Source organism: Scyliorhinus torazame, chromosome 2 (assembly GCF_047496885.1).
Source record: "Scyliorhinus torazame isolate Kashiwa2021f chromosome 2, sScyTor2.1, whole genome shotgun sequence".
Taxonomy (NCBI): domain Eukaryota; kingdom Metazoa; phylum Chordata; class Chondrichthyes; order Carcharhiniformes; family Scyliorhinidae; genus Scyliorhinus; species Scyliorhinus torazame.
The window spans coordinates 152484646-152505146 of record NC_092708.1 but is presented as its reverse complement, the minus strand read 5'-3'; the positions used below and the strand labels follow the sequence as shown (position 1 = coordinate 152505146).

Genomic DNA, 20501 nt, shown 5'->3' with positions numbered 1-20501 from the left:
AAGACAAAGGCCCAACAGAATGCTGGTCCTACAGACCCATTTCACCTAAATGTGGGCGTGAAAATACTGGCCAAGATCCTAGCCAGGAGACTGGAGGACTGCGTACCAGAGGTGGTAGCAGAAGACCAAACAAACTTTGTCAAAGGTAGACAGCTAACATCGAATATCAGGTGCCTGCTGAACGTGATCATGCGCCACCCAGGGAGAGAACACCTGAGGTGATCATCTCCCGGGATGCAGAAAAGGCCTTCGACAGAGTTGAATGGAAACCTCATTGAGGCACTGGAGTGCTTTGAACTTGGAGCAGGGTTCACGCCTGGGTGAAACTCCTGTACAGCGCTCCCACAGCGAGCTTATGGACAAATACCACCAGCTCGAAGTACTTCCAGCTGCATAGAGGCACAAGACATGGATGCCCGTTGTCCCCGCTGCTGATCACCCTAGTGATCGAACCACTAGCGATCACGCTCAAGGCGGCAAATAATTGGAAGGGGATCCAGAGAGGAGACAGAGAGCATAGAGTTTCGATCTATACCGTTGACCTTCTCCTCTACATCTCAGATTCACAAAGCAGCATGGAGGGAATCATGACACTCTTGAAAGAGTTTGGAGCCTTCTCGGGCTACAAACGCAAACTGAGCAAAAGTGAAATCTTCCCGGTGAACCCGTAAGGGGGAGGGGCAGAGCTGGAGGGACTGCCATTTAAACAGTCCTGACACAAATTCCTCTACCTGAAGATCCAAATCGCCCATGACTGGACACAGATCTACAAATGGAAGCTGACCAGCCTGGTGAAGGAGGAAAAAAGGACCTGCCGAGGTGGGGCAAACCCCCACTCTCCCTGGCAGGGAGAGTGCAGATGATCAAGATGAACGTATTGCCCAGGTTCCTGTTCAAATCCATACCAATCTACACCCTCAAGGCCTTCTTCAACGCATAACAAAAACTGATCATGCCATTTGTGTGTGTGTTTTGCCCCAGACTAGTCAGGTACTGGACAGTTTTCTTCAAGGCGATGTCCAAGGTGGTGGAGATGAGGGTGGAGCAATGCCCGAGAGTGGTATCAAAACAGCCCATCTCTTTATGGGGAGGTGGGCCGACGCCCCTGCCTTTGCTTCCCTAATCGCCCGCTGGAGAATCCTGCTTGGCTGCCGATCAGCAACACCACCAAAAGCTGCAGACTGGCTGTCCGACCTGTCGGAATTTCTGCAGGTGGAGAAAATTAAATTTGCCATCCGGGCGTCAGGAGAGGGCAATACACAGCGTCATGCCAGCCCAACAGGAACAGGATTAAAGAACAGATGAGGGAAGAGGGCAAGTTAGATGACTAGAAGGGGAAAGGGGTCAGGAAGAAAAGGGGAAGAGGAAAGCTGAGGACCCAGTGAAAACTAAGCGCCTACTGGAAAATGCAAAACAATAAGCTGGAACTGTTGTAAATAACAAAAGACAACCAATGTAAATAATGCAAAACGACTAATGTATAGATGTTTGTTTTTGGTGTATGTTCACGCTTACCTTTGTTTTGTATAATATGAAAAATCCTTAATAAAAACATTTTTAAAAGAATATGATTCTTCTTCAGAACATCTCCCTACAGATTCTGCCAGAACAGTCTAGTAATTCCAACACTTGGTTCTTTTTTAGATTTCCAGCATCTACAAAATTTTGTTTTTATTCATTGAAAGCAGAATTGTGGAATCTATCACAAAAATATTAGAATGCCAAAACTTTTGTACACATATTTCTTCAAAACCACCACCGATCAGAAAATGTAATGTGCAATAGGTTGGTGCACTCAAGTGCATTATCCTTTCAACTCTGGGACCTGGGTTCAAATCTAATCCAGCCTGATGGCTTTGTTTTATTCATTCTGCTGGCTGAAATGTGGAGCCTGATTAAAGTTCAGAGTAGGTGTAGAACCACAGCACAAGCTCACACACATTTCAACATTCAAATCAAATGACTGGTGCATGCTTATGAGACAGTGCTTTACTCAGTTTAGGAATAAGGTATGTTGGTTCTTACTGTAAAGGGAGTGGTTGATGCTGTCACTGAATCTCCAAAGTTAATATTTTCCAGCATTAGTATCTGATGAGTACGAACACTCAAAAGCAATAAAAATCTGACTTTGCAGATATTCTACACGACATCCTAAATGTCAATGTATAAATTTTGAGGCTCTAAATAGAACTTTGGGGAATTGATTTTGAATACTACACCAAGCTAAACTATTGTCCAATATTTTATTTTATTCTTTCTTGCAATGTGAGCATAGCTGGTAAGGGCAGCATTTATTGCCGATCTCTAATTGCCCTCAAGAAGATGATGGTTTCCTGGTGACCATCTTAAAATGCTGCAGTCCAACTGGTGTGACTACAGCCAGAGCGGTGTTAGAGAGAGGGCCCAGCCAACATTGTTCATAAACCAATAAGGCATTTGGAAGTTCAGGCACATTCCTACAAATAATTTTAAACTAACATTTGGAAAACGGATATAGAACATGTGCCCAAATCTCCCTCATGCACTTCCTTCAAATGTTTTAAAATTCATTCTTGGGATGTGGGCGTTGCATTCTAGGCCAGCATTTATTGCCCATCCCTAATTGCCCTGGCCTGAGTGGCTTGCTTGGTCATTTCAGAGGGCAGTTGAATCAACCACCTTACTGTGGATCTGGAGTCATACATAGGCCAAACCAGGTAAGGATGGTAGATTTCCTTAGCTAAAAGGGTATGAATTTGGGAACCAGGTGGGTTTTTATGACAATCAACAACAGTTTCATGCACATCATTCACTTTTAATTCCAGACTTTTTAAACTGAATTCAAATTTCAACATTTGCAATGATGGGATTCGAACCGAGGTCCCCAGAACATTACCCTGTCTCTGGATTACTAGTTCAGTGAAAATACCACAATACTTGGCTGTGTAGATGAGCAGAGAGATCTCGGTGCCCATGTACATAGATCCCTGAAAGTTGCCACCCAGGTTGAGAGGGTTGTTAAGAAGGTGTATGGTGTGTTAGCTTTTATTGGTAGAGGGATTGAGTTTAGGAGCCATGAGGTCATGTTGCAGCTATACAAAACACTGGTGCGGCCGCATTTGGAGTATTGCGTGCAATTCTGGTCGCCGCATTATAGGAAGGATGTGGAAGCATTGGAAAGGGTGCAGAGGAGATTTACCAGAATGTTGCCTGATATGGAGGGAAGATCTTATGAGGAAAGGCTGAGGGACTTGAGGCTGTTTTCGTTAGAGAGAAGAAGGTTAAGAGGTGACTTAATTGAGGCATACAAGATGATCAGAGGATTGGATAGGGTGGACAGTGAGAGCCTTTTTCCTCGGATGGTGATGTCTAGCACAAGGGGACATAGCTTTAAATTGAGGGGAGATAGATATAAGACAGATGTCAGGGGTAGGTTCTTTACTCAGAGAGTAGTAAGGGCGTGGAATGCATTGCCTGCAACAGTAGTGGACTCGCCAACACTAAGGACATTCAAATGGTCATTGGATAGACATATGGACAATAAGGGAATAGTGTAGATGGGCTTTAGAGTGGTTTCACAGGTTGGCGCAACATCGAGGGCCGAAGGGCCTGTACTGCGCTGTAAGGTTCTATGTTCTACCACTATGCCATATGAACAGAGTAATGTTGGAAGAAATTACATCTTCACTACAGTGAAATCACTTTGGTCTTGGTTTGTAGTGAGATTTTTCTTTAAAAGTTATATAAAAATGGAACATCGATTCACTTTCTCCAGTTTACAAGAGCATCATTTTGATGTTCTCTCTATTTCCAACTACACAATGCAAACCTCAGTGGAAACACAATCTGTGAGGAGGACAAGCAAAGACTGCAAACAGATACAGACAGATCAAATGAGTGGGCAACATGATGACAGATGGAGTACTATGCGGAGAAGTGTGTGGGTATTCACTTTAGTTAGAAGAATACAAAAGCAGAATTTATTTTTACAACATGAAGCTTGAAAATGCCGATGTTCAGACAGAGTTTGATATACTCACACAAGTAACACAAAAACTATACATACAGATACCCAGCAAGCAATTAGGAAGACAAATGGCACATAGGCAAGGGAAATGAGGGACAACAATAAAAATGTTTTGCTACAATTTTATAGGGTGATGGGAGACCACACCTAGAATACGGCAGTTTAGGTCTTCATATTTAAGGAAGGATATATTTGCATTGGAGGCAGTTCAGTGAAGGCTCACTTGTTTGGTCCCTGGGATGACAGGTTGGATAAATTGAGCCTATATTCTCTGGAGTTTAGAAGAATGAGAGGCAATCGCCCTGAAAAAGTTATAAAGGGGCTTGACAGGATAGATATGGGAGGTTGTATCCCCTGGCGAGAAAATCAAGAATAAGAGGGCAGAGTTTCAGGTTAAGGGGCCAATCATTAGGACCATCTGTCTGTCTGTCTTTCATTCATCCACATTCAGAGGTCTGGCCAGATTATGAACAACCATTCTCCACTGATTTCTATTTGGTTGGCACAGTGGTTAGCATTGCTGCCTCAAAGCTCCAGGGACCGAGGTTCAATTCTGGTCTTGGGTGACTGTCTGTGTGGAGTTTGCACATTCTCCCCGTGTCTGCGTGGGTTTCCTCCGGGTGCTCTGGTTTTCTCCCACAGTCCAAAATATGGGTTAGGTGGATTGGCCATGCTAAATTGCCCCCTTTGTGTCAAAAGGTTAGGAGGGGTTACTGGGTTATGGGAATAGTGTGGAGGAGTGGACTTAAGTAGGGTGCTCTTTCCAAGGGCCAGTGCAGACTCGATGGGCCAAATGGCCTCCTTTTGCACTGTAAATTCTATGATTCAATTTGCTTCCCTGACTGCCTGTCTCATAGAGATGCTCGGCCAAGTCCTTATTCCATCAATGCCACCCTGAGTCTCCCAGGTGTTTTGTCCTGTATACCTCATTTTCCAAACACTTTGCTCCTGCTCACATCAAAATGTGAGTTTCCTGGTTAATATTCGCCAGGCTATGTTTCTGCTAGAATGTAGAATAAATGTGATGATAGGACACACCTTCTCACATACAGGACACACCCACACATACAGGGGCTGGTTTAGCACAGGGCTATATCGCTGGCTTTGAAAGCAGATCAAGGCAGGCCAGCAGTACTGTTCAATTCCCATACCAGCCTCCCCAAACAGGCGCCGGAATCTGGCGACTAGGGGCTTTTCATTTGAAGCCTACTTGTGACAATAAGCGATTTTCATTTTCATTTCACCCTGTCTAACAACCTTCTTGACTCTGAACCATTCTGAGAATGGTGAAAGCACTGAGGTGAGAAATGTCTTCACTCAAAGGGTTGTAAATCTTTGGAATTCTCTACCCTAAAGATTGTGGATATGACAACATTTTAATATATTTTTAGCCAGAAATAGATTTTTGACCTCTCAGGGAATCAAAGAATATGGCAGAGCAGGCAGGAAAGAGGCCTTGAAACCAAAAATCATCCATGATCATATTGAATGGTAGAGTCCAGTCTACAGGCCATATGATCTTCTCCTGCTCCTTTCTCATGTTTTTATCTACCTCAGACAGGCTGAACTGACTTCTCATATAATGAGAGAAGAAATCCTGGGAAGACACAGCCTTGAATTGTCAATTCAAAACTGTCCAACAAAGCCACTAACTGAATAATAACACACACCCTCCAATTTGTGAGCAGCAATTTGTGGGCGGCATGGTGGCACACTGGTTAGCACTGTTGACTCACAGTGCCAGGGTCCCGGGTTCAATTCCGGACTTGGATGACTGTTTGTATGGAGTTTGCACTTTCTCCCAGTGTCTGCGTGGGTTTCCTCCGGTGCTCCGGATTTCTTCCACATTCCAAAGATGTGTTGGTTAGGTGGATTGGCTATGCTAAATTGCCCCTTATGGTTTCCACAGATGCGTAGGCTAGGGTGGGCTTAGGTAGGGTGTTCTTTCAGAGGGTTGGTGCAGACGTGATGGGCCGAATAGGCTCCTTCTGCACTATAGGAATTCTAATTCTATGGTGATGCAGGAAAGAAATAACCATGTATCAACATGGTATCAGTTATGGTTCAACGTCAAAGCTCCTCTCGAATCATCTTGTAAAACAGTCTTTCTGTCCATTTCAATTTCTGTTAAAAACAAACCTTTTTTGTTAATTCCGAGAAATCTCACATCAATGCATGGAGGTTTCAGCTTATTAGACTGACAAATCTACTCATCTGACAAATGGACCCTACCAGCTGTCCAGTGGTAATTCTGAAAATGTGCAGCTTAAAAGAACATTAAAACAAGAAGAACAAAAGCATTGCAATAAATCTCAAAATAAAGACTGAAAATGGTAGAAAAACAAAATAGATCAGTCAGCATTTGCAAAGAGAATAGATCATATGTGGTCCTTCTTTTTTTTAAACAAAAACTGCTGACTGACCTGCTGTGCATTTACAGCATTTTCCATTTTTATTCCTGAGCATAACACAGTACAAATTCTGGGATCTAAGCAAATGTAAAAGGTTTTAACTGCTTTAAAGATCCAACAGTTTCCTATTTCAAGCCTTCACACAATTAAGTGGAAGGGCATCAATCATGCTAAACTGAATATTTTGCACCTCACCAAGTCTGCTGTTCAGAGCGCATTCATCCACTGCAATTGAAGCTATTCATCACTATTCATATGCAATAGATTCCAAATTAGTAAGTACTATTCACTGACCCATTGCTGCACTCAATTATATTGAAGACAGATCCTCGTCATTGGTATTCAATAGCATTCTATTCTGCAGTGTGACAGCTTTTTTGTCATTTTATATTTTGCTGCAGCCTTTTCCCAACATCATAAAGTTGAGAATACTGCAAAATTCTGTTAAATCTATCACTCCACCATTAACAGCAATGGCTATATAATCCGACAAAGTAAGAAACAAAACTGCAAGTGGTGGAGATCAGAAATGAAAACAAAACACATTAGAAAGATTTGGCAGTTTAGTTAGTATCTATAGAGAAAGGACGGGTTATTGGCATCTCAGTTGCGCAGTTTTCAAAAGAATGCTTTCAAAGACCACAGAACTCATAACAGCAAAAGCAAACAACCCAACTGCTAGGGAGACATGTGGGAATTCACTGGAGGCCCAAAGAGGCTGAGGATCATAGAATCCTTACAATGCAGAAGGAGGCCATTCAGCCCATCGAGTCTGCACTGATCCTCTCCATCCTATCCTCGTGACCTAACCTGCACAACCCTGGACACTAAGGGGCAATTTATAATGGCCAATCCACCTAACCTGCACATCCTTGGACTGTGGGAGGAAACCGGAGCACCCGGAGAAAACCCACGCAGACACAGCGAGAAAGTGCAAACTCCACACAGTCACCCATGGTGGAAATTGAACTCTGGTCCCTTGTGCTGTGAGGCAGCTGTGCAAACCACTTTGCCACAGGATCTCGTAACATTGAAAATGTCACGAACAGGTACAGAAAACAATCAAAAAGGTGAATGGAATTCTGGATTGGATGTCTAGAGGACTAGAGTACAAGGAGTAGTCATGATTCAGTCACGCAGGAGGGGTTCTGGAGAGGAGTGGCGGGAGCAATATCTCAGGTGGTGAAAGTCCGGGTCAAGCCAAGCTGGGAGCTAGCAATATTTGGAGTAGTGGACGAACCGGGAGTGCAGGAGGCGAAAGAGGCCGGCATTCTGGCCTTTGCGTCCCTAGTAGCCCGGCAAAGGATCTTGCTAATGTGGAAGGAGGCGAAGCCCCCCAGCCTGGAGGCCTGGACAAATGCTATGGCTGGGTTCATAAAGTTGGAGAGGATTAAGTTCGCCTTGAGAGGGTCTGCGCAGGGGTTCTACAGGCGGTGGCAACCGTTCCTAGACTATCTCGCGGAGCGTTAGAGGAAGGTCGGTCAGCAGCAGCAGCAACCTTGGAGGGGGGGGGGAGGGGGCGTCCTGGGAGGGGGGGGTGGGGGGGGGAGAAAGGGGGGACTGCCTGGGAGGGTGGATGAGCAAGAGATAACGTGAAGGGTTGGGGAAACTGGCACGTACGGGTGAGGGCCAATGTACAAAGCTGTGTAAATATATCATTTTGCCATGTATATATCTTGCTCTGCACGATTTCTCGTTTTTTGTTTTGTTTTTTTTGTTACGGGGGGGGGGGGTTATTGTTTGTAAGGGAGAAAAATTGTGTTAAAAAACTTTAATAAATATATATATATTTTTTTAATGATTCAGTCACGCAGGGCAGCACGGTGGCACAGTGGTCAGCATTGCTGCCTCACGGCGCTGAGGTCCCAGGTTCGATCCTGGCTCTGGGTCACTGTCTGTGTGGAGTTTGCACATTCTCCCCGTGTTTGCGTGGGTTTCGCCCCCACAACCCAAAAGATGTGCAGGATAGGTGGATTGGCCACACTAAATTGCCCCTTAATTGGAAAAAAAATGAATTGGGTGCACTAAATTTATAAAAACTAACAAAAAAAAATGATTCAGTCACGCAAAGCCATGATCACACCACACAGAGCATTGAGAGCAGAAATACAAACAGAAAATGCTGGACAAATTCAACAGGTCTGGCAGCATCTGTGGAGAGTCCGTATGATTCTTTGTCAAGAGTATTGAGAGCAGTTCTGGGCACAACCCATAGAAAGTAAATATTGACCTTGGACGGAGTGCAGTGTGGGTTTTACCAGAACGATACCTGGGACTCCAAGGGATAAATCAGGAGGAGAGATTATCCAAACTGGGGTTATATTAGAAGGTTAAGTAATGATTTGATTGCAGTTTTCAAGTTTAAAAGGTGAACAGTTGGGTAGATAGAGAGAGAACATTTCAACTGGCTGAAGAGTCAAGGACTAGGGAGAATAGTCTAAATTTTTTTTTTTTTCTAATTAAGGGGCAATTTAACATGGCCAATTCACCTAACCTGCACATCCTTAGGTTGTGGAGGTGAAACCCATGTAGACACGGGGAGAATGTGCAAACTCCACATGGACAGTGACCCAGGGCCGGATTTGAACCCGGGTCCTCAGTGCCGTAGACAGCAGTGCTGACCACTGTGCCACGTGCCGCCGCAGATTCAACCCAAGATTGTTAACCAAAGATATTAAGAGATATGAGACAAAGTCCACATATGGAATTAGGTCACAGATCCCCCATGATCTATTGAAGTGCAGAATGAAGGGTTAAGTGGACTACCCTTGATCCTATTGTCTGGGAATACCGATTTACTACAACTCAGTTATGACCTGAAGCTGACTGATGGCAAAAAAGCATTGGCAGCACATAATTTATTATGACTTTATAATCTATCTTTAGTTCTTAATTATAGCAAATTACAATTATTCTTAGCCTTCTGTATGAATACACATCCATTCTCCCCTCTTCCTCCCCCCTTCAATACAAGGCTGTTTTCTCACATGAATAAGTTTGTACCGAGACAGTTGTTTAAGTGCAATCCTTTACACTAAACTACAGTTTATTCATAATCAGGAAGTACTTCTCAAAATTTCTTGATCCATAGGTGGAACTGTAAAATTTTGCTTGTCAGAGCATATAAAGTCTAGTTATCAGTGCGACCTCAGAATTGAAGAATGAGTTTGATGTATTACAAAAACAATCAAGGTTAGTATAATGGAAGGACCTGGCTTTACCAACATCAATTCCTGAATCAAAATCGCCAAATGACCATTTGCCTCATTGGTGTTTGTGGACTCTTTATTCCTGCTAATTGCTGCCTACTCAAAAATGTGGCTATATTTCAAAAGTAATTTGCTGGCTGTGAAGTGTTTTGGGCTGGCTGAAGCTTGTCAGCCAAGATGGAAGAGCAAGAGAATGAACCATTGATCCAATGACAATATTTTATTGGATTCAATAAGGTTGGGTCAGTTACTATGTGGAGGGCCCTTGATGGCAGGAGAACTGCAAGTTAGTGCTCAGAAGCTAAGATTGCAATACTAGCCTTTACCTTTTATTGTTCAAGTTAACAGAAAACAACCAGATCCACCCTGCTATCTCCAGTTTCTTGATGTGATTCACACAGGTGGCTCTTAACTTGTATTGACATACTTAGTGACAGACGGGTTGGTGTCATTCTTCTGCTACTTGGAATCATTCACAGCAACAAAGTGCGGTCTTTAACATCTAGGAAAACTAATAAGCAATCAAGGACTCCCAATCAGTTGCCTGCTCACAACTTAAGTTGTAAATGTGAACAACTTGTACCTCATATGCCATTTCTAATGCTAAGCAAGGTTATATCGAGTCACAAGCCAAAGAGATAAATACAAATATTCTGTGAAATGGAAATTTTCCTAAGTACAGCCCATGCCTTTGGCTTTCATCAGGAGAGTTTAGAAAACATACATTATCTCGAAACCCATAAAAAATAGATTTTGTTTTGCACTGAATATACCTTAATGGTACTTACATATATTTCACCATGATCAAAACGTTTTTTGAGATTTTCTAAAAATGTGTCTTCTGTGAGAGTTTCTAAAAGCACACTGTCTCCCACCCCTATCATGTTGTCCAGGAGGGACGTTTTCACCTCCAATTTAGTCATTTTCCCCCTGAAATAAAATAGAAAATAAGTTATTGATTTTTTTTTTAAATAATCTTTATTAGTGTCACAAGCAGGCTTACATTAACACTGCAATGAACTTAGTGTGAAAATCCCCTAGTAGCCACATTCCAGCGCATGTTCGGGCACACTGAAGGAGAATTCAGAATGTCCAATTCACCTAACAAGCACGTTTTTCGGGACTTGTGGGAGGAAACTGGAGCATCCAGAGGAAACCCACTCAGACACGGGGAGAACATGCAGACTCCGCACAGACAGTGACCCAAGCGGGAATCTAACCTTGGACCCTGGCGCTGTGAAGCAGCAGTGCTAACCACTGTGCTACCGGCCACCATTATAGAAAATAAGTTAGAATTTGAAAATTTACTCTTATAAAGATCGACAAAAACAGTTTTTTCAACTGATCCACATTCCTCTCTCACAGGCCCGACACCATTACTGATATAAAGATTTCAAATAAACAAAAATTAAGCAATATGGGGATCGGGTGCGAAAGTGGAATTAAGGCAGCAAATCATCTAAGATCATATTGAATGGTGGAGGAGGCACAAATGCCCATACTTCTTATGTTCTTATAGCCAAACTGGCTCCTGTCAGAGAGATTTGGGAGATTTGTCCCCAATATGGCTGCTGCATTCTAAGTCACAAACTTTTCTTACTCACGGTAAAACAAAAGTACTGATGTCTTGATATATTTCACCCTTCATTGCTTAAATGAATGTATGCGGATGAGATTTTACATTGCAATTTGGAGAAATAATTTTTGGGGAAATAATGTTTAATTTCTTATTGCAGCACAACTAGAAAGATTTTGTTATTTCCACAGCTACAACATAAGGCGAATGAAGCTGTACTGTGTGTGTGTGTGAGTGTGTGTAAATAAAGCAGACAATATACTATGTATTGATGTGGAAATCACTCATTTCTAACCAATTATCCTAAATATTCCATAGCAGTGCCAATATTATCAAGAGTTTATATTCAAACTAGCTTCAGATTATTTGTAAATAATAACCCACTTTGTTCCAACAATCTGTGGAGGCATATTGTCAACCATCATTGTCACATATTTTTGAAGGTCATATTAAACATGATTAATATTTTATTTTGTTTCAACCTTATATTTTAAGAGCTACACAGGTCTGGAACAATAAACATTACACTCATAACACACAGCATACTTCAAAAGATATCCAATGTCACAAAAAAAATCACAATTGGCTCAAACAACTACTACTATCTGTTAAATCAACTCTGCTGATTGGTTGTTATGTCCCATAGACTGAATATGAAGTAATTGCACTCAGTAATTGGACAAATAGAACATTTTCTAATTAGCAACACTTTAAAACCCAGCATCAGAATCATCCTATAACAAGCCATCTGTATTGCAGAAATAGTTTTTTTTTGCACTGTACTTTGCGTTACTAGTTTCCTTCTTTAGTGAATCAGGCATCACAGTTAAAAATGGCATTTCTGATATTAAAAACGTTCATTAGTTGGAATTTTCTCATTTTACTGCTGTCACTTTGTCAAAGGGGCAGCAGAAACCCCACTTGCCTATTTTTGTGGCTTCCACCACACATTGGACAATGTTACAGTGAAGAAGCATGAGCAGCTGAGAGACAATTCCCAGCGATTAAAAAATTATACAATCTGAAAAAGATAAGCACCAAACATATTCATAAAGTCAGTTATGTAGTATTAGAAATGACTGCAAGAAGTTCCTTTTGCAAATGTCTGTCCTCACAATCAAGCCCATGAATCCTGCTTCAGTTTCATCATCAATGTTCCAGTTCCTGAAGATAAATTTAGTGTGTGTGTGAGAGATGGATCACGGGGCCTGCGGATTGTGCAGTGCCCCTGTGAAAACTGCCGTACCCAGAGAACACCATAACTCATCACATAATGAGGCAGAAAGGGAAATGATTACTCCTCTTGAAATTTTGTGTGTTTGATGGTGATACACAAAGGGGAACATTGATTTCACTCTGCCCCTGTGGAAATACCATGTCCATGACAACCAAGCAGAAAATTTATAATGAATACTGCAAGAATGTAAATATGAACTTCTTCATTTTGGCAGGAAGAATAGAAAAGCAGTATATTATTTAAATGGAAAATGATTACAGAACTTGGTGGAACAGTCGGATTTGGGTGTCCTGCACATGAATCACAAAGTTATTATGCAGGTACAGCAAGTCAGTAGGAAGGCAAATGGAATGTTGGCATTAATGCAAAAGGAATGGAATATAGAAGTAGGAAAATTTTACTGCAGCTGTACAGGGCCTTGGTGAGGCCACATCTGAAGTACTGTGTGCAGTCTTGGTCTCCTTATTTGAAAAAGAAAGATCTTACAGTTTCGAAACAGTTCGGAGAGGGTTCACTCAACTCATTTTTGGAATGAAGTGCTTCTACGAAGAAAGGTTGAACAGGTTAGGCCTATACCCAGTGCAGTTTGGAAGAATGAGAGAAGATCTTATTGAGACATACAAGATCCTGAAGGGACTTTATAGGGTGGATACTGGAGAATGTTCCCTCTTAGTAGGGAGATTAAAACTAGGGGAAATAGTTTAAAAATAAGAGGTCTACCTTTTAAGACAGATGAGGAGATTTTTGTTTCCTCTCAGAAGGCCATTAGTCTGGAATTATCATCACCAGAAAGTAGTGGAGGCTGGGTCATTGAATTTATTCAAGTCCGAGTTAGATAGATTTTTGATTGACAAGGGCATCAACAGTTATGGGTGCCAGACAAAGGTGGAGCTGAGACCATAACCATATCAGCCATGACCTTATCAAACAGCAGAGTAGGTTTGAAGTCCCAAATGGTCTACTCCTGCTCCTGAGTCCTATGTTCCTATATAAATGAAACAACCGATGGAAACACTTAAAATATTCACTTTATAATGTTTCATATCATTTAACTATATAATATTTTGAAATAATGATAGAACATAGAACATAGACACTACAGCGCAGTACAGGCCCTTCGGCCCTCGATGTTGCGCCGACCTGTGAAACCACTCTAAAGCCCATCTACACTATTCCCTTATCGTCCTTCTGTCTATCCAATGACCATTTGAATGCCCTTAGTGTTGGCGAGTCCACTACTGTTGCAGGCAGGGCATTCCACGCCCTTACTACTCTCTTAGTAAAGAACCTACCTCTGACATCTGTCTTATATCTATCTCCCCTCAATTTAAAGCTATGTACCCTTGCGCTAGACATCATCATCCGAGGAAAAAGGCTCTCGCTGTCCACCCTATCTACTCCTCTGATCATCTTGTATGCCTCAATTAAGTCACCTCTTAACCTTCTTCTCTCTAACGAAAACAGCCTCAAGTCCCTCAGTCTTTCCTCATAAGATCTTCCCTCCATACCAGGCAACATTCTGGTAAATCTCCTCTGCACCCTTTCCAATGCTTCCACATCCTTCCTATAATGCGGCGACCAGAATTGCACGCAATACTCCAAATGCGGCCGCACCAGAGTTTTGTACAGCTGCAACATGACCTCATGGCTCCGAAACTCAATCCCTCTACCAATAAAAGCTAACACACCATACGGCTTCTTAACAACCCTCTCAACCTGGGTGCAAACTTTCAGGGATCTATGTACATGGACACCGAGATCTCTCTGCTCATCCACACTACCAAGAATCTTACCAGTAGCTCAGTATTCTGTCTTCCTGTTATTCCTTCCAAAATGAATCACCTCACACTTTTCTGCATTAAACATCATTTGCCATCTGTCAGCCCAGCTCTGCACCTTATCTATGTCCCTCTGTAACTTGCAACATCCTTCCGCACTGTCCACAACTCCACCGACTTTCGTGTCATCTGCAAATTTATTCACCCATCCTTCTACGCCCTCCTCCAGGTCATTTATAAAAATGACAAACAGCAGTGGCCCCAAAACAGATCCTTGTGGTACACCACTAGTAACTGGACTCCAGGCTGAACATTTCCCATCAACCACCACCCTTTGTCTTCTTCCAACTAGCCAATTTCTGATCCAAACTGCTAAATCACCCTGAATCCCATGCCTCCGAATTTTCTGCAATAGCCTACCGTGGGGAACCTTATCAAACGCTTTACTGAAATCCATATACACCACATCAACTGCTTTACCCTCATCCACCTGTTTGGTCACCTTCTCAAAGAACTCAATAAGGTTGTGATGCATGACCTACCCTTCACAAAACCGTGTTGACTATCTCTAATCAAATTATTCCTTTCCAGATGATTATACATCCTATCTCTTATAAACCTTTCCAAGACTTTGTCCACAACAGAAGTAAGGCTCACTGGTCTACAGTTACCGGGGTTGTCTCTCCTCCCCTTCTTGAACAAGGGGACAACATTTGCTATCCTCCAGTCTTCTGGCTCTATTCCTGTAGACAAAGATGACTTAAAGATCAAAGCCAAAGGCTCAGCAATCTCCTCCCTAGCTTCCCAGAGAATCCTAGGATAAATCCCATCCGGCCCAGGGGACTTATCTATTTTCACACTTTCCAGAATTGCTAACACCTCCTCCTTATGAACCTCAAGCCTTTCTAGTCTAGTAGCCTGGATCTCCGTATTCTCCTCGACAACATTGTCTTTTTCCTGTGTGAATACTGACGAAAAATATTCATTTAGCACCTCTCCTATCTCCTTGGACTCCACGCACAGCTACTGTCCTTGACTGGCCCTACTCTTACCTTCGTCATTCTTTTATTCCTGACATATCTATAGAAAGCATTAGGGTTATCCTTGATCCTACCTGCCAAAGACTTCTCATGTCCCCTCCTGGCTCTTCTTAGCTCTCTCTTTAGGTCCTTCCTAGCTAACTTATAACTCTCGAGCGCCCTAACTGAACCTTCATGTATCATCTTTACATAAGCCTCCTTCTTCCTCTTGACAAGTGTTTTGACTGCTTCAGTAAACCACGGTTATCTCGCTCGACCACTTCCTCCCTGCCTGACAGGTACATACTTATCAAGTATGTAGCTGTTCCTTGAACAAACTCCACACTTCCATTGTGCCCATCCCCTGCAGTTTTCCTCTCCATCCGATGCATCCTAAGTCTTACCTCATCGCATCATAATTGCCTTTCCCCAGCTATAATTCTTGCCCTGTGGTATATACCTATCCCTTTCCATCACTAAAGTAAACGTAATCGAATTGTGGTCACTATTACAAAAGAGCTCACCTACCTCCAAATCTAACACCTGTCCTGGTTCATTACCCAGTACCAAATCCAATATGGCTTTGCCTCTCGTTGGCCTATCTACATACTGTGTCAGGAAACCCTCCTGCACACATTGGACAAAACGGACCCATCTAAAAGTACTCGAACTATAGCGTTTCCAGTCAATATTTGGAAAGTTAAAGTCCCCCATAACAACTACCCTGTTACTTTCGCTCCTACCCAGAATCATCTTTGCAATCCTTTCCTCTACATCTCTGGAACTTTTTGGAGGCCTAACAGGGTGACCTCTCCTTTCCTGCTTCTAACTCAGCCCATACTACCTCAGTAGACGAGCCCTCATCAAACATCCTTTCTGCCACCGTAATACTGTCCTTGACTAATAATGCCACCCCTCCCCCTCTTTTACCACCTTCCATGAGCTTACTGGAATATCTAAACCCTGGCACCTGCAACAACCATTCCTGTCTCTGCTCTATCCATGTCTCCGAAATGGCCACAGCATCGAAGTCCCAGGTACCAACCCATGCCGCAAGTTCACCCACCTTATTCCGGATGCTCCTGGCATTGAAGTAGACACACTTTAAACCACCTTCCTGCCTGCCGGTACACTCCTGCAACTCTGAAACCTTACTCATGACCTCACTACTCAACCTCCTGTATACTGGAGATACAATTCAGGTTCCCAATCCCCTGCTGAACTAGTTTAAACCCTCCCGAAATTAGCAAATTTCCCCTCCAGGATATTGGTACCCCTCTGGTCCAGGTGTAGACCATCCCGTTTGTAGAGGTCCCACCTACCCCAGAATGAGCCCCAATTATCCAGGAATCTGAAACCCTCCCTCCTGCACCATCCCTGTAGCCACGTGTTCAACTGCTCTCTCTCCCTATTCCTCGTCTCGCTAGCACGTGGCACGGGTAACAACCCAGAGATAATAACTCTGTTTGTCCTAGATCTAGGTTTCCACCCTAGCTCCCTGAATTCCTTCCTTACATCCCTATCCCCTTTCCTACCTATGTCGTTGGTACGTATGTGGACCACGACTTGGGGCTGCTCCCTTTTTCTGGTGCCGAGGAGATTGATATTTTCATGATGGGATGGGTTTCAGTTTCTTTCGATACCAAATTCAAATGCTTGACCAGAGGCAAATAACCACCCGTTAAAAGGCTGGTTAATGGAGTGGGGGAAATAAAATGCATTGGTGCAATGCTACCCCAGGACAGGAATTACAAATCTACTGTGGAAATCAACAAGAACACAAATATTTTCTGTTAAAGTAAATAATTGAGATGAAGAAAAATTGTTATAATTTTAGTCATGAGATATACTACTTCAGTAAAGTTGCTGTATTAAGGGACTGACATTATAGGATTGTTTATGCTACAGTAGATACCTCACTCCAGGTTCTGGTCTAGTGCTTCTTACACTCCACCCAATGTTTTCCTATGGCTGTGCCAAATTATTTGAACAGATTGCTTGATCACTGAGAAAATTAAAGGACTAGCGCAAATGTGATTACATTTTTTAGTTGGGTGTATTCTCCACATGTTACACAGGTAAGTGCAAAACATGCCTCTAATCGCAATTGTCAAACAACATATATGAATCATCAGGTAATACATTAATGCCATAAATATATGTCAGCATTTGGCTAAATATCACAACAGTATTCTGCAGTAGGAGACTGAAAGAGTGAAAGAAATAAATCTATACTAGCTACACTATCATAATTGTGCACTCACTAATTCAATCAAAATCATTTTATTATCACAGACCTATTCATTTAATTTCTAACCACAAGTAAATATATAATTATTCAAATATTAAACGTGACATATTTCAATATTTTAAATAAAAATGTAACTTACAGGTATTGACACCACTAATTTCATGCTATGTGAAGTAATGCTGACACATTTGTGCATTGTTGCAAAAACACTCCACACCCAACAACGGGGAATGCGCTGAGCTCTGACATTTCAATGCAAAATTCATGGCATTCCACAGCAATGATGTGCCCAGTTGGAATGAAACCATCAATAATGTGCCTTGCTTCTAACACACTTATTTCTGAGAGCTCTAGTCATCAGCTTCCACTATATATTGGTGCACTTCTGATATTAATAAAAGCTGGAGAACACCTTCAACCCCTTTGCTGAATACTTCTTTTCTATCCACAAGTGTGATCTTAACCTTCCTGCAGATTTCTGACTCATTTCCCTTCCAATTCCCGTTTTTATCTTACTGTTTTTGGACAAATCCATTTTATGGCAGTGTGACTTCTAGCGGGAAACACTAGAAGCGGCGTGCCGAGCTGAAAGATAGCTCCCAAAGAATTCCCTGCCAAATTCCACCCAAGTGTCAATCAAATGAAGCTGTGAATCTAAACAATCTCCGAACCATCCGACCATCATCTGGTCTGAAAGCTGTGTTTAGCACTTCAGATCATAGCTAATCTTCCTTGAGGTAATGAGGTTCCATCAATACTGGAAGGATGAAGTGGAAACTGTTTGGCATTGAGGGTGCAAACTCTGTGATAAAACAGTCTAGCAGTAGGGGTGGGACAACTTTCAGAACATTGCCTGCCTTTCCTCTTTTTGGCTGCTGGCAAGTCAATTTTCTGTTTGTAGTCTTTTTGTTTTCTTGCATTGCAATTTTTTTCTTTCATATCACCAACTCTCACTCCCATGGTTTTCATCATCTTATTTCACACTCTTCTGTTCTTTTTTTCTCTTTTTATAAATTTAGAGTACCCAATTAATTTTTCTTTTCCAATTAAGGGGCAATTTAGCATGTTCAATCCACCTACCTTGCACACCTTTGGGTTGTGGGGCGAAACCCACGCAAACACGGGGAGAATGTGTTCTGTTCTTTTAATGCCTTTCAATTATCCATTGAGATAACCCTCACGCTTCATCCATCAGATTTCACCACTTTCCTGCTTTTCAGAAAAACCTGTAGAGACATTCAACCCATCTTCTTTCTTCCTTCCCTTTCCACCACCCCTCCATTGACAATCTCACTTTCTCTGTTTCCAATACTGATGAAGGAAAAAAACATTAACTTGTTGTTTCTCTTTATGGATGCTAATGGAGCTGGTACACATGTCCACCATTTTCTGTTTTGGTTTCACGTTCCTGCAATATTACATAACATTTGCTTTCTGTGCTTAACCTATAATTTCCAGTAATTCACAATCATTTCTCAGGTGACAGAACGCAATATCCTTATTTCACTCTCATCAACAACACACAAGCCAGCTGTTTAAAAATAAAAGATAACAACCAGTAATCATGAGATCAGATTTGCACTTGTGGTGGTGGATTACCTAGCCACTAATGGTGTCAGGACTGAAATTAGAACTGCACCACATGACAAACTGAAGACAAAACCTAGCTCAACTATTCAATTGCTCAGATGTTGAAGAGTTCACACAATGCAGTGCTTGGTATTTATCTCTCAGTAGAAACAAGTTAACTGACCCAGAGGAGCTTTTTTAAAAATTTCATAACAAGATAATGGTTAAGGTAGATATAATAAATCTTAGAGCCCAACATTAAAAAAATATCAAACCAGATCATGTGCAATCTCAATCACAAGTTCCACCCATTTAATGTTCTCAGGAAAGGTCTTACACTTCATTTCCCCAAAGTAATCAAGCAAAGCTGCAAACATTCATACAGCTCCACTGTTCAGCACTAGTTGGCTACCCTCCAAAGACAACATTCTGCACCCCCTGAACCAAGTATCACAGGAGCATTTGTGCCCCATTTAACAACTGAACATTTCAACTTATACTTATCTGATCTCTAATCATGCCCCTTAACCAGTGCTTAAATCTGCATTTGTAGAGGAAGTGAACCAACACAATTTGGAACTAAAGGGTTTTCTCTAGAGATGCTGCAATTTGAAATGATTACCTGCACAGGTTTTCTCTGATACTGAAAGTCATTATGTTCCACTAATTATTGTTCAACAATCTGCAGAGCCTTTATGTTAACTCTAAATACTGTAGGACCTTGTTATAAGCCACTGGTTGCATGGAAAATTGAGTTATATATATATATATATATTAGATATAGACCTGCGTGCAACCATACCTACAATGTATGTTCACTGGCTTGGTAAGTTGGCTGGTTTGGCTCACTGGGCTAAATCGCTGGCTTTTAAAGCAGACCAAGGCAGGCCAGCAGCACAGTTCAATTCCTGTACCATTCTCCCCGAACAGGCGCCGGAATGTGGCGACGAGGGGCTTTTCACAGTAACTTCATTGAAACCTACTTGTGACAATAAGCGATTTTCATTTCATTTTTCATATGCATTAATAGACCGTTTAAATTACATAGAGCTTGACATTAATACTTATCCATTAGACTGCAAAAACTATGTTAAGCACCATTCAATTACTAGTATGATGAAACAGTGAGTCAATTTCATTAATAAATTGTGTTTCCACCCATCAGAAACACCCCATTAAAAAGCATTTCCAACAAAAAAAGGTTTATAGACACAAGTTACAATAAGACTACTTGACCTCTAATTGCATTGGTTGCCTAATAATTTGATTATGACTAAAAAACATTGTATTTTGCTTCTCCATAGTGACATACAACTCCCTCTGCATAGTATGTGAATGTATATTTAAGTTTCACTTAGAAAGCCAGATTACTATTGTTGAAAAGACCTGGTAGATGGGTTATTTGATGATAATTTTATTTTGGTCTCACCGTGAGGAAATCTAAC

General features: G+C 41.9%; 1 protein-coding gene across 5 annotated transcripts in view; it reads right to left on the bottom strand.

Moving 5' to 3' along the window:
* The window catches only part of myo1b (myosin IB), a 436008-nt gene that overhangs the window by 409045 nt on the left and 6462 nt on the right, over window positions 1–20501 (bottom strand). For 4 of the 5 annotated variants that reach the window (XM_072478525.1, XM_072478546.1, XM_072478553.1 and 1 more), the window contains exon 2: window positions 10415–10556. The exons of the other annotated variant lie outside the window; for it this stretch is intronic. In XM_072478525.1, coding sequence (XP_072334626.1) covers window positions 10415–10549 — 135 coding nt within the window. In that variant the 5' untranslated portion in view covers window positions 10550–10556. The remainder of the gene's footprint in view (window positions 1–10414; window positions 10557–20501) is intronic. 5 annotated transcript variants of the gene reach the window in all.